This window comes from Zophobas morio, unplaced genomic scaffold, assembly GCF_036711695.1.
Source record: "Zophobas morio isolate AGI-343-1 ecotype UQ-CSIRO unplaced genomic scaffold, CSIRO_AGI_Zmor_V1 ptg000017l, whole genome shotgun sequence".
In the NCBI taxonomy this organism is placed as follows: domain Eukaryota; kingdom Metazoa; phylum Arthropoda; class Insecta; order Coleoptera; family Tenebrionidae; genus Zophobas; species Zophobas morio.
In genome coordinates this window covers 8,419,586-8,437,540 of record NW_026972122.1, presented here as the reverse complement: position 1 = coordinate 8,437,540, position 17,955 = coordinate 8,419,586, and the positions used below count along the sequence as shown (strand labels likewise).

General features: G+C 33.9%; 2 protein-coding genes across 7 annotated transcripts in view; one reads left to right on the top strand and one right to left on the bottom strand.

Annotated features, from left to right (window-relative positions):
- LOC135130538 (uncharacterized) overlaps positions 1-10,447 on the bottom strand; it is a 280,120-nt gene extending 269,673 nt beyond the window's left edge. Inside the window, exon 1 of the mRNA XM_064057940.1 lies at positions 10,406-10,447. Coding sequence (XP_063914010.1) covers positions 10,406-10,414 — 9 coding nt within the window. The 5' untranslated portion in view covers positions 10,415-10,447. The remainder of the gene's footprint in view (positions 1-10,405) is intronic.
- The window catches only part of LOC135130537 (diacylglycerol kinase eta), a 408,323-nt gene that overhangs the window by 358,153 nt on the left and 32,215 nt on the right, over positions 1-17,955 (top strand). For all 6 annotated transcript variants that reach the window (XM_064057935.1, XM_064057934.1, XM_064057932.1 and 3 more), the window contains 3 exons: positions 167-258; positions 12,083-12,285; positions 12,336-12,532. In XM_064057935.1, coding sequence (XP_063914005.1) covers positions 167-258; positions 12,083-12,285; positions 12,336-12,532 — 492 coding nt within the window. The remainder of the gene's footprint in view (positions 1-166; positions 259-12,082; positions 12,286-12,335; positions 12,533-17,955) is intronic.

The following is a 17,955-nucleotide window of genomic DNA, read 5'->3' as shown; positions in this document are numbered from 1 at the left end:
TAGCATGTTAAATAAACATAAATTTCTTAGAAGAAGCTATAATATTTCACTCCCCTCCCAGTCCGCCGTAATAATAACAAGCTGAGGTAATCACGCTTTTCATAATACTATACCCTCTGAATATTACAGTTTGATGCGTTCATAATAAATCTCATTTTTCTTTCAGAATATTACAATGCCGCATCAGTGGATGGAAGGAAATTTGCCAGTTTCTGCGAAATGTGCTGTTTGTGATAAAACTTGTGGTTCAGTACTTAGGTAAGCAATTTTCAGAACACTTTTACGACAGGAGTTAATTTAACGGAATTACGACGTTTACAAACATTAAACACTCACTCTCGTTATAGGAGCAGCGACTATAAAAATTATAACCGCTTTAAAGATTCATAAAAAGGCTCTCAATATGGAAAAGCAATCGATATTTTAATATCCGCAAACTGGATTAGCTTTTAGCTTCCGCATCGGACAGACATTTCAAATTTTTAATTCCATCATCTAGACTGCGAAACGTATTTCCGCGAAAAAAGTATAAAACTTTGATAACTGCATCTGTAACTTGTGAAAGGGAAAATTTATTTCCGTTCTACTTCCAATATGCAGTCAATATAGATCCTTAATAGCACGGGCAAAGAAGCGAATATTACAGACGAGGGTTTGCCGGCAGAACTAAGGGAAAATTGCCCATTGTTGCCACTGTTGGGTCTATTTGTAACTTTCTTTTCAGACAAGCACGCTAAAAGAGGTGACCTAAATCAGTATGAATACTCGCCAAGGCTGTGAAAACCGCATTTCATAGTGTTAGCTTACAAAATATTTTTGCTGAAATCGACACGAAAATTACACTTTATTACAGGATTCAGTCCTTACAATCTTGTGAGAAATTATAACATGAATCTCGTCACTGAGGGTACTTGTTATCACTCATGTGCGTCTCCACAGTCGTAATAAAATATTACACTTCATCCCCTTATACATGATAATACATAATTATGAGAGACCGGGACAAAAGGGCCGGAATAACTCCAAAATCCTCGTGAAACCTTACAAAATATTCATACGTGTACAACTGATACCTGGGCATATATTTTAGAAAGTGTTTTTGCATTGCTTTAGTTGTTTGTTAGTTCTAGTATCCATTTATACTCCGGAGTCTTTTTTTCTAGTTCTTTTAAGTCAAAATTTAATTTTTACCAATTAGCCCGGTTTTTTTTTTATTTACACTTTTTGTTTTTGGTAGGAGCAACTTGTCAAAATACCCTAAACACGGTCAAAGTCAAAATAAGGTAGTCTCAGAAACGCTTCACGCTGGAGAGGCGTAATTCGAGAATAAATGTTCAAATTCAGGCTGCAAGAAAAGTAAGCATAAATACTCCTGCCGTTTCAAGTCCACGATGACATCAATTTAATGGATGTTCTGTATCTCCAAAATGCTTCAGTGTTTATGATTAGCTTAAATACCACCAATGAACTATTTTAAATCTCAAATGACAAGTTATGAAGTGTGAATACCATAATAACTCCGATAAAAACATATGTAGGAGTTTAGATATTTGGTAATAAAACGAGTTAAGCCCAAACAAGTGAACTGCAAACTTAGAATAGTATTGAAGTTCTTAATTACAGGCTGACTACGTTGATAAACAATTTTTCCAAGATCTTTGAAATTGTCCTTGACTCCCAAATGTATTATATGTTAGTAATTATTTAGCGCCTCAACAACATGTTCTTATTAAAAGGAAAGTCGACCAACTTATTGAAAACGCGGTTTTTAGCTGAATGTCTTGATATTCTTGGACTTTTCGAAGCTTTTTGACCGTCTCAATCACAGATTACTATTGTTGAAAATGAATGAGTCGTATATCAATATAATGAATTTTGCTCAGGTATCGGGTGTTCCTCAGGAGTCTGTTGTGAGACCCATTGTGTTATTATTGTATTAGTTTTCTTGTTAATAGTACTACTATGCCATGAGTGTTGTAAACACGAAGAAACTACGTTTTGCTCCATTTACCTATAATATCCAAATTTCGAAACAGTGAGCAAGTACATGTACAAACGAATAGTAGTGGACCCAAAACCAAGCCATGCGGAATTCGAGTCTCAATGGTTTCGTACCTGAACAGATCCCTACCCGTACTTGAAACGTGCGATGCAAGTAGAAAATTTATAAAAATCGTAGTAGACATCATCAACAGGTATAACTTGTGGTTTAAGACCAAAATCTAACCGTTAAGGAATTCAACATAAAAGATTTGTTGTTGTAGATCCATCGACTATTAAGCCAATTGAGTGCCAACTATCAAGTGGTGAGATATAATAGTAATTATTACATATTACTAAAGATTTTTGTAATTTAGCTACTTCAGATCACAATTGTCATTTGTTAAAATTTGAATTTCAGATACCATTTCAGCAATTTCGTCAGCTAAAGGCTGAGTATGAATATTGGCGGTATGATCTGCACACGTCAAATTCATCAATTTACATCAACTTATTGAAAATTTAAATTAATACATAATAATAGGTTAATAACAGTATATTATATGCCAAGGTAGTGAAGACAATCATTATCGACCGAACGCGGATTAGAACCCGAGACTCGAAGCGTCGAGGGTTATAAGGGTGAGATCTATAAATGGTTTTTACTACCGTGGCGTATATACTATTTTTTTCATTAGTGGTGCACTACAAAACACAGATTTGTAAAATTTTCAATTTATTGAAAGTAACATAACATCACTGACATCACCTAACTAGGTTTCGATGTTTTCCGTCATTATTTTTCGACGTTTGAAAAGTTGATTTGTAACTACTTAATGAGGTGTGTAATTGCAAATTGTCAATTAATTTATTTAAATATTTGTAGGAAATATGTCGGACAGTGAATTATGTACCCCTCACGAGATGCTGTTATGCCAGTTAACCCTTTTATATTCCTAGTGAAGATAATTTCAAAAATCTGCCAATAATGGCCAACTTTCGTATGTCAAGAATTACATAACCTCAATCTTTATTATTAACCTTAGTTTCTAATGAGGACAGACCGTACCCGTTTTTTAAATTTAGAGTAGCAAAATATTAAAAAATTTAACACCGTAGTATAGTTTTGGAAATTTGATTCTACCCTATAAAATTTATTTTATTGGCAATAACGAGACAAGCAGTAGTACAATAGGTCCGGACAGAGACCATCATTACTCACCATGAGCCATAAATATTTCTTACCATTATACTACTGTCCGTCTCGTTATTGTCAATAAAATTTTATAGGGTAGAATAAAATTTCCAAAACTATAACTTGTAGTGGTTTGAATGCATGTTAATCTATTGTGTTTCGATATTAAGAGGGCGTTTCTCTGTCTAATACAATACTGATGACTATGAGTATCTACGTGGCAAGAATAATCTTGTAAATTTTGTTTAACGTACAATAAGCTTGTGAATAAAGGTCATAATTTCTAAATTAATAAAACTCTGTCTACAATCTGTCCTATAATTTATTCCAGCCATTACCCTAATTACCCTTCTCTGTAGCTTAAAAATTAAATGTCTTATCTGAAAATGCCTCAAATCAAAATACCATAGAGCAATGTCGACTGAAACAAAGCAAAATAAGCAGTTTTTAATATTCGCAAGGACACCTTGTTTTTTAGTTGCTTTAATAGAAAAGTAACTGACGATAATTTGTAAGAGACAGCAATTCCCTGTGCATTCCAAGTTAATTTATGATCAATATAAATGCCTAAAAATAAAGTATAGTCGGAAAACATATTACTGTTTCTAACTGTAGAGATTTTCAGTGAAAAAAGCATTCTGACAGTTTTATCTTGATTTATTGAAAGTAAATTATTGATAAACCATTTAGGAGCCCTCATCTGTGTCTCCCTGTCTTGCATTATTACCTAGGTCATTAAAATTATTGCTGCCATTTAGAAGTGAGGTGTCATCCGCAAACAGTGTACATTTCTTATCTTATAAATGGAGCGGTAAATCCTTAATATAAATTAAGAACAGTAAAGGACCCAGTACTGACCCTTGGGGCACCCCTTTTCTAACGATTAATAAGTCCCCATTGTAATAAGTTATTCTTTGCAATCTATTTCCTAAAATGGACGATATTAATTTACAACTCTCAGGAAGTAAATTGTAGCAATAAAGTTTTCGGATCAATATACATAGAAGAGTCGAAAGCTTTCCTTAGATCTAACAAAGTAGCAGATGCAACTTTATCTTGATGTAAACAATCATTTATTTGATCTACAAAATGAATGATGGCATTAGAAATACTTTTTACAATTCGAAAACCAAATTGGTTTCGACAAATGGGATGATTCTTTTCTAAATCTGAATTTAATTGAAGAAATTTTTTTTCCAATAATATAGAGCAAATCGACAAAAGGGAAATGGGCCGGTAGATACCAATATAATTTTTTTCATCCTTTTTAAAAATCGGCTATTTTCAGACAATTGAGCAAGATTGATACTGCTGTACAATTGTTTATCTATTTTGTCGATAGGAACATTATTACATCTTTAATACTTTTTGACATCCACGCTGATACCATAGCAATTATTAGTTTCGTTGTTACGTAATTCGTCTATTATTTCACGAACGTGGTCACAAGATATTTCGTCGAACATAAAATAATATCTTTCATGTTTACTATAGCCGAAGTGAGGGGGAATTAATCAGACAAATATTAAAAACGACGGCGTGACGTCAGGCGATAAATTTGGCTGGCCGACTGTGCACTCTCAACCTCAGTTTGATGCAACTCAGGGTTTATCTGTTCAAGATTATCACGAAAATTGTGATGTTTTAGTCATTTTTGATTTTTAAAGCATTTTAACATTTAGGAGAATAATAAACCTGAGGAAAACCTAGAAAAGTAGTAATTCTTATTAAGAATTCCCGAAGTTGTAGACCACAACTGTAAAAGCGCTGGCGATCGAACAGCAATGAACATCACTTCCATCCACACTACCGAAGTCTGATGATTACTATCACAGTAACTATTTGAACATTATTGAAACAGGATAACAATTTAAAGGAAACAAATTATTAAATACTGAAATCATTTCCGCTTAGATTACCCTTGTTGTAGCCAAGGTTTACATTTAAATTGTTTTTACTTCCCGAGCAAAGGAAGTATTGTAATCGAGTCCGTCGGCCGACTCTCTACTTTTGCACTTTCTCGACCTATCATGACCCCTAGAGGACGAAGAAATAGGTCGCCCGTTTCCATCTGTCTGTCCGTCTGTCCATCTACCTGTCCGTCTGTCTGTCCGTCTGTCTGCCGTCCCGGATTTTTATTAGACAGATAATCTCCGAAAGTACTGGGCCGATTGTTGTCAAATTTTGTAATTATATTGGTATATCATGTAGATGGTAAAACGCTAAACAAAATTTGTCTAATCATCCCCACCACTAATGTGATGACGTCATTTCAAAATTGTACATAGTAAATGGGTTTTAAATTGTATCAAATAATATAGTCTTAGGCATGTAGTTTATAGTACTAGTACTTCATGCGTAAAACCACAGTCACTACACATTAAAAAGTTTTTTTTAGTTCTTTAAAAATAAAAAGAACGCTTCATATTTTTGGAGAACCTTCTCCTCTCCCAACCTATTCCTAGCCTGAAGCTTGAGACATTTATCCATCAGTTATTAACAAGTTTCAGAGCCAATTTCAATTTTAGACTAGATTGTGTTTGTACTGTGGAACTAATTAGTTTAAACGTATTTATTCAAGATGGAAAACCTACGTCCGTTTATTATCCCGGCGCATCCACCATTCTAGGATAGTTGGCGACAAAAACTTTATTATATTTTTGTCTGCTATGTGAAACCTTAAAAGGAAGCATTACTTGAAAGGTATTACATTAAAGAATAAAAATGTGTTGAACAATTTTAAGTCGGTAATAGTCATATACTATGGAGAGTATAGCTAAACTGAACACAAATTGTTTGAAATAGATTAGATACTCCTAGTTTTTTAAAGAATTTATTGAAGATTATGTAAATTTTCATTGTATTTTCATCCAATTTGAATCCGTTTTTTACTTCCCGAGCGTAAGCAAAGGAAGAATTGTAGTCGAGTCCGTCGACCGACTTTCTACTTTTGCATTTTCTCGACATATCCTGACCCCTAGACGACAAAGAAATAGGTCTCCCGTTTCCGTTTGTTTGTCCGTCTGTCTGCCGTCCCGGATGTTTATTAGACAGATAATCTCCGAAAGTACTGGGCCGATTTTTGTCAAATTTTGTATTTATATTGGTATATCATATGGATGGTAAAACGCTAACCAAAATTTGTCTAATCATCCCCACCACTAATGTGATGATGTCATTTTCAAATTGTACACAGTAAATGGGTTTTTAAATTGTATCAAATAACATAGTCTTACACACATGTAGTTTATGACTTCGAATTGAGATTTTATCCGAAACGTCCAGATTTTTTGAAAAAAAATCGAAAATTAGGAAACAGTTTACAGTTATGATAAGCATGATAAGTTTTTATTCAAAATATATTTACTTGTCCCCTCAAAAAATTGATGACGTCACCTGAAAAGTTTGCCGAATAAACCGTATTTATAATGTAGGAAATATTATGAGTGTGTACTTGTAATTTGTCATTCCATTCATATTTTTTGGATTTGCATAAACAGGGTGACTCAAAAAAATTAATGAATGCGTGAATATATTTTATTGATTTAATCAGGAACAACAAAATCGAATGCTTTGAAATCTTGGAGATGTTTTAAAGTTATCATAGGCATGGTAAATTTTTGATCAAAATATATTTGCTCATCCCCCCCTAAAAAACTGATCAAGGCACTACAAAATTTTTCCGAAAAAATGCAATCTTAAATATGCATTGTGCAAAGTATGATGAGTCTATAATTGTGATTTATCACTGCATAAATATTTTTTAGATTTGCTTATACGGGGTATGTGAAAAAAATTAATGAGTCAATTTATTTTATTGGTTAAATCAAGAATTGCAAAACTGAATACTTTGAAATCTTGACGTTTTGAAGTTATTGTAAGCATGGTACCTTTTTAATCAAAATGTATATGTTTATCAACCCCAAAAAACTGATTACGACATCTCAAAATTTTGCCGAATAAATTCTTTCGCAAATATGAAAAATATGAACAGACTTTTTTTAATCATCGCATTCATATTTTTTAGTAATGCTTAAACGGGTGACTCAAAAAAATTAATGAATCAGTCAATTTATTATTGATCAAATTAAGAACGAGTCACCCCATTTTCTGGAAAATGTGAAAATACGCTCGTCTTTATAACAATAAAATAATGATAAGGTAAAAATTATAATAACAACATTCAGAATATTTTGTTCAATGGAGGCTTATGAATAATTTTAGTCGTCTGTTTTGGGGCGATATACATGTCTACGTGACATTCTTCCGATGTAATGTATTCCCGTTGATAATGTGTTGTAAATAAATTTCAAAAGTGACGTTTCTGAAGAATTTTATCAATTTTCTTGTATCTACGAACGCCAGAATGCATAAAACTAACCCAAACGTCTCCTTTTCCTAATCTGAGACGATTCTGCATGCTCTAAGTGTGTTTCGTCGCTCAGAATCATCAAAAAATGTTGAAATATAGTTCCGTGGTCCATACGCATCACATAAATTTCAACCGCCTAGCCCTATTTTTTTTTTAGTATTACACTACTTCTATCCAAACTGATATACGTGTTCTTGCAAAAATGTTGATAACGTCATCGCAAAAATTTTTTAAAATGCTCCGCTACAAAAATGTAATAGGCATGCTGTCGTCACGTTTCCGACAGCGAGGGAAGTACTGTCTAAACTCTTTAGACCAATTTTTTTTTAATGACCTCCCAAGCGGCTTTGACACTGTTTTTAGAATTTTTTATAAATTCATTATTATTTTTGTTAACTTAACTTCATTTTCGTATAACTTTTTTTGAGTGATCATAGCTGTTTTTACATCATCATTACTTGCAAATAAAGCTATCTCATGTAAAAAAGACAATTTCTCTTTCATCAGTCACTGTACCAAGCAATTCTTTTGGGATTATCCACCTTAACAATTTTTACAGGAAACGAAATATGAAAATAATAATGAAAAATGATTTCAGTTAATCTCTGAAAACCAGCATTTGGATTACTACCAGATTTTTGAAGCTCGGAGGTCCAATCTACCCTATATGTATTGATATAAACAAAATTTTCCAAGCATGGTTATTGGCCTTATTTGTTTATAATGTTTCATAATTGAAAAATAATACAGTCAAATCGTAATAAAATACCTATGCGATCAGATAGACCTAAATATACAGGATCTACTTGAAATTCTAAACTGATATTTGTAAATATATTGTCGATACGATTTTACCCTCTTGTATTGAGATTATAGCTTAAAAATAAGGCGGATAGTAAAGTTTCCTTTAACCTAACTGAATTAAAAACAACACTGAAATCACTACCTATGATAACATTTTATGGTGTTCTAATTTACTTAATAATAATTTGTTAATAATAATCGATAAATGTGGACGACTGTTACCTTATTATCAATCAATTTATTTGCAGAAATTTCACATACCTTTTCTAATGAAAGTTTTTCAAGATTACTCATTCGTCTATATTTTAGATTTTGAGTTTTAAAAATAATAATAGATCCACCATACTTTCCTTGATCCCTCGAAAAATACGACTGAGCTGTAAAATCTTCCATGTTTAAAAATTAACATTCCGTGTTTGACAACCAGTGTTCACAACTGCATAAAACTGAAATGGAGTCGTAGATGGTCAATAGTTCTATCGCTCCTATTTTATTACGCATAGAACAAATGTTTAGAAAAAGAATTTTGATTTTATTATGTACTTTGCGGGTGACGTTACCTTGTTTGTTTTCACTAAAAAACTGAACCACCTAACATCTACAAGAGGTCAAAAATTAGGTTGAAGCAGATTTGCGCATAGTGAGAAGCGGACTCCAATTTTGAAAACAGAGTTGTTTCCAATAGTAGGAAGTTTTTCAACAATAAAATTATCATCAGGATATTCTTCTCTGAGATAATTAATGACAGTATTCTCTGTGGCATTTTTATTGCTGATTCCTCCTACATACAGAAATCGAATCATTGTTTTCCATTACAGATTTTGTTAATCTTAAAGCCTCGACTTTTCTCGAATTGTCATTATTACCTCTTACAGGATTATCTTGTCTTGAACTTTCATGGTTTCCTTGTTCAATTAGCAGATTTTGGGAGGATAACTGGTCTGTTTACCCAAAACTTGTTGACGAACAGCTGATCGGTTGATTATTTTTGTATGCGTTTTTAGGTTCGATTTCTTTGCTATTTCACTATTATCAGATATAGCGAATCCACCTTTTTGCGTGAAGAGCCTGATAAGTTCGACGTTGGAGTCCCGCAAATTTCTAACTTCGGTTCTTAGTTCTTTAACTTCCGCTAGCAATTATTCTTCTGTCGTTGCCTCATTCACAATTGCACTAATTTACCATCTCGAATTCATTGCTCCTTAATACGAGTTCATCCGCTACAGTTTCATGAATATTAGCCGAATCACAGTCATTTTGGTCAATTTCGTGCAAACAAGTAGAATTTTTCACTTGCAGAGCTCTGTTTAGGCCAGACGGATGAAATACAGGATCACATTTCTTGCAACTAACTGGATGAGCCACACTTCGACCACGGTGTTTGCAGCTACTTGATATAAAATCTAAATTTTCTTAAAATAGTAAATATCTCAAAGGAAAGTCAAATTGATTTTGGCATCATCTATAGTAATAAAACTTTTAGGAAACAGCTGTTGTAGTTTTGACTGAAAATGGACTTTAAACTGTTTAGGTTTTTATGTATCGCATCAGTAGTATAAACAATGAACAGTATAGGTCCAAAAACTAAACCTTTGGGGATACTACATGCAATAATAGTAAAAGCGAGGAATTCTTTAAATTTACAGAGACCACCTGCTAGCTATTAAGCAAAAAGTAGCACAAGATGTAATTTTTGTATAATAATAATTGAAGCTTTTCCAAACGCTTGTCATGACTTATTCACTCAAAAGCTGTTATAGTTTGCATTAATCTAAGTAATGAAGTAAATTTTCCTTTTCTGAATTCAAACTGAAATTGGTGAAGGTAATTATCGGAGTTTAAATACCTTAGTTATAAAAGCAGCCGATTTTGTTTGATTCATTGACTAATGTAAGATTTGGAGTAAAATACTTACGTCTGAAATATCAACAAACGAAAAATAGTGTTGAAATTGCGCTCATATAGGCAGCAACAAATTAAAATAAGATCTATAAACGTAAGAGAGGTTAAAACATCGATTCATAAACTCGACTAAAGTACGACGTGAAACTTACCCAGTCCATATTACTGATTCTCAAAACGATGTTACAATCAGTTACAGCTCAAAATTCAACAGGTAATTCAAAAAACAAACCATCAAATACAACAACACACGGAACTCACTTGCACAGTATTATGTCTTTAACGCACTTAAAAAACATAAGCACAAACATTAGATGCTAATTATTTGTACTTTATATTAGTAAGTTTGATACTTGAATATGGCAGTCCCATATGGTATTCGGTATATGATGTGCCTATTTCGAATGCTGAAATGTTGAAGCCATTTAACAAATATAATCCTCGAAATTATTGTTTACCTGCTGATGATTCGGTTTTACTTGCTAAATTAAATTAAATTTAAATTATTTTTTATGAACCCGTAGGATCTGCACTAGCATAAGATTTCTCTTTAATTTAATAAATAAGAAAATTGATTACTCTTGGCTTCTGTCTAATTGTAAGATAAATAAATGCAAAACAAATTTTTTAGTTCTTAGAAATAACACTCGCTTGAAGCACTTATTTTATTCTCTATAAACACTAACTAAATAAACAATAATTATGTCACCTCCTCTTTAAAATACTGTACATAATTTCGACCAGTATTATATTAAATATGTACATATACCTATTACATATTTTATTTTCTTTTTAGTTTATTTATAATCATTAAATCAGAGTATTGTTATTTCTAGACAGCATTTAAATCAACCTTTTACACTGGCACCTTTTTTACCCCTCAGCTCTATCATTTTTACAATGATTGGACACTACTATAATTTTTCAATCAAGTGTCCTACGTCAGGACTATGACAGGTGATAGTATTGTCAAGGCTAGCTACGATTTTCAAATTTTCAGTACTTTTATTTTGACAATTTATTTTACCATGTTGTAAAAAAATAAAATAATGCATATCTTACATTTCTGAATTGAGAAAAAAATGCACTATTTAAAAACGGAACATTTGACTACTAGTACAATTTAAATAAAAATCAAGTTATCCTTGCATCTCAAAAACAAATGAAGTATACAATTTGATAAAAGTGCAGAAATAAAATTTGAATATTCCTAGGAACACCCCAAATTTCAAAAAGATTCAAGAAATCGTTCTCGCGATATTCAACTGGTTCCATACTTTTTAGCAAACTGTATATTCATAGTTACTTATATGTAAACTTCCGTTGATTAGGCTCCTTTAAGTTATTATTATTGATAATTAAAGGCAAACAAAGTAGGTACAAAATTTAAACTTTAAATTTAGAAAAATATTACTAAAAAAAATTAAATTATCAAAAACTATATTAAATTAAGATTTGCGTTTCCTCAAAAATTAAATCCTTGACCTGAGAGACAATGGGGCTGTAACTCAACACGTATGCCCCATAAATCACTTAGTGACTTATTTGTAATGTAACACACCCGTACCATAAATAACGGTTAACCGTAATCCTCAACGAATTCGCTTAATCAATCAGAGCCCAATGCCCTCTGAAATAATATCTCTCCGCCACCTCGTCTGCCAGCAGCATCACAAAGCAATAATTTATGCCCACCAAATATTTTGCACCTCATGCTGAACTCCACGAATAAAATAAAATAAATGTCATGAAAGGGATATTTCGCGAAATGGAATTTATCATTTCCGAGCCCTTTCCTTTCCGCTATTTGTAACACGTACCGCTTTCAGGCTTCAAGACTGGCGGTGTTTGTGGTGTCGAGCGACGGTCCACACCCAATGCAGACCCAATTTATCTCCCTCGTGCCCTCTGGGTCCTGCCAGGGTGAGTGTGGTGCCTCCGACGGCCCTGCATTCCATCCAGGACGAGGCCTGGGAAGCCGTGAGACCGCAAGCCTCCTCTCCGCTGCTCGTATTTGTGAATTCCAAATCAGGTAATGACACGATCCTTGGCCTGGGATTTTAATTAATCACGTGTATGCAGGTGATAACCAGGGGGTGAAGTTTCTGCGAAGGTTCAAACAGTTACTCAATCCTGCACAAGTATTCGATCTCATTTCTACGGGACCCAGGCTAGGTTTAAGACTGTTTCGACACTTCGACCCATTCCGTATTTTAGTGTGTAGTGGAGATGGATCTGTGGGATGGGTGCTCTCGGAAATCGACAAGCTTGACATGCACGTAAGTTAAGAGTGTCTGTGAGGAGTGATTAAGGGAATATAACTGCGAACATAAATAACCTACGTGACCGGGTAATTAACGTTCAAATGTTTTTGTAGTTTGTTTTTGTCGCTGTACACATTTACATATTTAGAAATAAAATACATGCATATCCAATGATAAACGCGTTAAGATTCGTCAAGTTTTGTCTAAGAACATTTTTTTCAGATTTTTTTTAATAGGAAACTTTGATAAAATTGTAATTAATGCGTCTATATTTTATTATACAATTTATAACAATAACAAGATAACAGTTTACGATCAAACTCCTAACATGAACTGTGGATTTACAAGCAATGAATCAAATTTACACAACGTGTTAGCGTCGGTCAAAAATTCGCCTTTTTTCGATTAGAAAGCCGCAAGGATTAGCTACGAATGTTGGGGAAACTGTGGCTTCGTCGTCGTTACGATTGATTGTCGTTAAACAAAGGCTTCGTCCCTTTTATTAACTACCAAACCAACTAAACTTAACCTAGCCTAACTCACCGCATCCTTTCACCATGCTTTCACTTACAACAACAAACCAAATATTCTCTTTTATACCATAAGTAGTTGTGTTGAAGAACTTTCAAGTCAAAATCTTCATAAAAATATGTTTACTCATACAAACGTTGCCACCCCCTTTCATCTTCTTAGGGGTGGAATCTCGAAAAAATCTGAAATACGTGTTTGATTATTTGTGTTGAAGAGCATTAATACCAAGTTTAACGCAAAAATTTAAATTTACAATAGAAATATTGTTCCTATACAAACTTAGCCACCACTTTTCACCCCCTTGGCTGTTGAAGCTCCGAAAATACTTAAATACGTGTTTCATTATTTATGCGAAGAGCATTAATACCAAGTTTCACGCACAAATTTAAATTTACAGTGGAAATATTGGCCCTATACAAATTTTACCACCCCTTTTGAACCCCTTAGGGGATGAATTTCGAGAAATCCCTTCTTAAACGATGCTTCCAGTGTAAAATGAACATCCTCTCCAAATGTCAAACTTCTATCATTAGCGGTTTAGCCTGGGCGTTGATAGGTCAGTCCGAATAATGTCTTTTATATACAATACACAGGCTGGCCCAAATAAAACGAAACAGACGGGCCCGTAGGCGCTATACTTGATTATGTGAAAAATGTTCGAATCATTAATCTTCAACACAAATGCTGTGAGTCAAGAGCTAGAAGCAAAAGAAAGTTCTAAACAATACCGAAATTTTATCAGTATTTATAAAACCGCAAACGACGAAACCGTGCCGGGTTATCAATCTCAGGAACATATTCCTAAAAAATTCACTCCACTAAATGCCGAGATAAAATAATTTCACGACGTTGAAACTTAACTACATTCCTTCATGCAAACCCAAACAACAAGTTAATCTTCTGTACACGACCTTAATGGAACGGAACCTCATTTAAATTCATTTCACAGTACAGCGGATGCGACTCTGTTCGTTGTTTGGCAACCACCAAGCTTAGGCCAAGGGTTTGCAATTTACAGCTATCCAAGTTGTGCTTAGATTTCTCCTTTTGTAGTGTTTAAACTTACTTTTCACATAAAAAATCATAGAAATCATCGTCCCTTGAAATCAACTCTACTTAAGGAGCTCCAGAAGGTTCAGTAGCCGGTCCTAGATATTCATATTTTAACGACCATTCATGCCGTTCCCCGAAATTCCACCGCAAAGAGTCATTAATTTCCCCTGGAGGTCTTCTCATACCACAGGATCTCGACATTCGCTGCGGACACAGCCGAAGCCGCAGCTATAATTCTCGACAATCTCGCTGACGTGGTGTTAATACTTACCTCTTCAAGATGAATGACCACCTTTTAGATAATGCAGTGGTTCTGAAACAATCCGGACACTTAACATAGACCAGAAACTTATCGAAGCTAACTGTCAGGAAATAAGCAAACAAACTAAGGAGACAGTTGTTACATCCTCTAGCTGAACGATTTGCTAAAGGAAATTAAGGAAGATCTTGTAGGAAATGTTCTCGCGTTAATCGCAAAAACATACCCATATTTTAACTCATTCTGGGCTAGGACACTGAAAAACTTTTGAACGGATTGCAATTTTTTTTCAACTTTACCATTTTCAAATCCAAATTTTGTCGTTTATAATTTATTATAATAATGATTATAGTTCCAGTAGTATTAGTATACGACTAATTCGAAAACAGTTAGGTATAAATTAACGAATAATTTTTGGGTCTTGGAATTAACTAACTACCCCCCTGGGATGAATTATTTATTTCCGGTTGGACTACCCATTTATTTTATTTCATAAACATGCCCATTAACCTGTAAAGAGCAAATTAAAAATTAATATTATTACACCTGAGGGAATTTGCGGAGGCGGCCGATAATGGTTCGATTAAAACTTAACGGTATTTAGCACAAGAACATAAATTACGACATTTAGTTAATAATTAACCTGCTGTACTCCTCGTTAGATTCCTGACTCCGTTGTGAGGCTTTAAATAGAGCAGCACCAACTAACAACACCAAATTCCATCAGTCTGTGTGTGTGTCTGGTCTTGGATTTATATAAGATTTGTTCAAAAAACTAAGAAAAACTGACGCTATTACACTCCTAGACAGTCAAATATGATAGATTATGTGTAATTTCAGTTGTTTTTTCATGTCTAATTGTACTAAATTAGTTCCAACTAGAAATATATTCTGTTTTAAAGAATTCACTAGCTTCCAAAGTAAGTATGGTCATTTTAGTAGAAGAGCATAAGGTACTATTGCAGTACATTGGATGTGTTGAAATTTTTCACTGTTACGGGGGTAAAGTAGAGTCCGCCAAATAGTGAATTCACTTTCTATGTCCAAAAGTGCTTATTAGAAACCTTCAATAAACTACTCAGAATTTCAGCGGTGACGATTTACACTTGCCTGCTCTCGGGTTACTTCTACAAAACACAAAAAGTTTTGCAAATTGGACATTGTTGACCATTATAACTTAAAATGTGTTCATGGGTGGGTAATTTATGGAGTCTTCAATAATATTGTCGGATGTACAGTAATACAGGTAGTACTAAAAATAGCAAAAGGAAACTTGTGGAAAAACACTATTGGACAAAAACAGGGGACAATATGAAATAAGGAGATAAAAAAGAAACTAAGCTTACACCTAAAGAACAAAAGACAGACACGAAAATCATAAATTTTCCTGCAAAACATAACAATGCTCACGAAAGATAAAGATAACAGGTACACATATTTAAAATCAAAGAAGCATAGAGTATTGGTAAACCAAAAAAAAAACAAAAACTATTGTAAAAAATGTTTTGACAAAGTGATTAATAGGAAGATGATGATAATCAAGAGGAGGAGAAAGATGACGAGGAAGAAAGTAAGGAAAAAGATAAAAGATACTCGGAATAAGTGAAAATCGAAACAAACATCGTCATAAAACCAGTAATAAAACTCAAAAGAAACAAATCAGCAAAACATGACGCAATCACTTCTGAAATGTTGAATTTGGGGACAAACGGTGTGAACATTTTAACGAAGATCCTCAAGAAAGCCACAAAACAAACCCGAATATTAAAGAGTTGGAAAACTGGGATACCAACACATCACAAAATTGGTCTAAAGTTATTTAGACACATCTTCCCTCGCACCTGAAGCGAAACTTTTCAACAAATTCAATGTCATGGGAAAAAATATCGACAAAGGTGGGCTTCAAATTCATGCGGGCAGAACTCAAATTCAACATGTTGCATATTTTTGTGAAGTAATTGGGATAAAATTACGGCGGATTCATAAACTGCAACTACAAATGTATATTATTTTATAGACTTTAAATAGTATTTAGTATGCACAATTTGAGGTGACGTCATCAGATGGTCGGTGGAGATGAGTACACAAATTGTGGTTAACGTTTTACCAGTAGTAGTATTAATTTATTGTTTACCTTACAGGCTTAATAAGATTCCCAGTAAGGGTAAAAATTAACTTAATCTACATAATACAAATAAATCAATAAAATAAATATTAGAGTTTTTATATAATAATAATTGTTGTATTTTTAGTTCCCTTATCTTCCGTACTTCTTTCATTCAGTCCAGTCCTGTCCTCTTCCATCCTCGTTTAGCACTTCTTCCCTGCTTTCCTCAAATTCTCTCAATCCTTCACATCCTTCCAGCATATGCTCTATTGTTTCTCCCTCTCTCCAACATATCCTACACCTTATGTCAGTTTCATCCATCCAAAAATGATTCTCCTTCTCTTCATTTCCACAACTAAATCTCGCCATCATTCTTTTCTCCTTTATACTCTCTCTGTGTGTGTACTTTGGTACTTCATCCTTTACTATTTTTCTATACTCTGCATTATACCTAGACTGCAATATTCTCGATCTTCGTTCTTGCTTATCTATATCCTTGTCTCTTACACTCAGTTCTTCTTTCATACTCCTTCCCATTTCTCTCATTCTCTCTATTTCTTCACATGCATATCCCTTTCCTTCATAATACTTGTCTTTTTCGTTCCAAACACGTTTTCCCCCTTCCTTTCTTATTTCTTTCCAACATTCCTGCAATATTTTAGAATTACTTGTCTCACTAAACTTGTCTTCAAATCCAACCGCCCTTTTACCCGTTTCCACTATCATTTTCTCCCTTTTTGTTTCTTCTCTCACTATATACCCCGGAGTATACTTTCCAATCCCAAAGTCCATTTTAAGTATTTTTCTTGCATTCTCTCTATTTGTTCATATTCCCTCCATCCCCAAATTTCAGCTCCGTACATAAACACACTTTTGACCAAACTATCAAACATCATCATTCTTCTCTTATAATCATGTCCAAATTTTCTCTATCCTATTCCCCATACTATTCCTATTACTTTGTTCGCTTTTCGGACCATTTCTTGAATATGCGCTCTATCTGAGGTATTGCCCTTTAATGTATATCCTAAGTACTGCAATTCTTTCATCTGTTCAATCTTCTTCCCTCTCCATGCCCACTCTTCCTTTTCCTTTCTCTTTGCCCACTACCACCCCTCCTGTCTGTCTTTTCTGAACATTTCATCTATATCTCCTAGATAAGCTGCAAATAATGCGGGGTTGAGTGGACATCCCTGTCTCACTCCTCTATTTGTATAAAAACTCTCGCTCTCTATTCCATTCACTCTCACCTTACTTACTGTTTCTTCATATATTTCATCCATTTTCGTTACCAGGTACGCATCTACTCCCTTTCTCCTCAAATACTCCCACATTTTCTCTCTATTCACGGTCTCAAACGCTGCTTTGAAATCTATGAATAAAGCATACATTTGTCCACCCTCTTTCCTTATTTCTCTTCCCACTAAACACCGCAGGATGTACACATTGTCCATAGTACCTCTTCCTTTCCTAAACCCTGCCTGACCA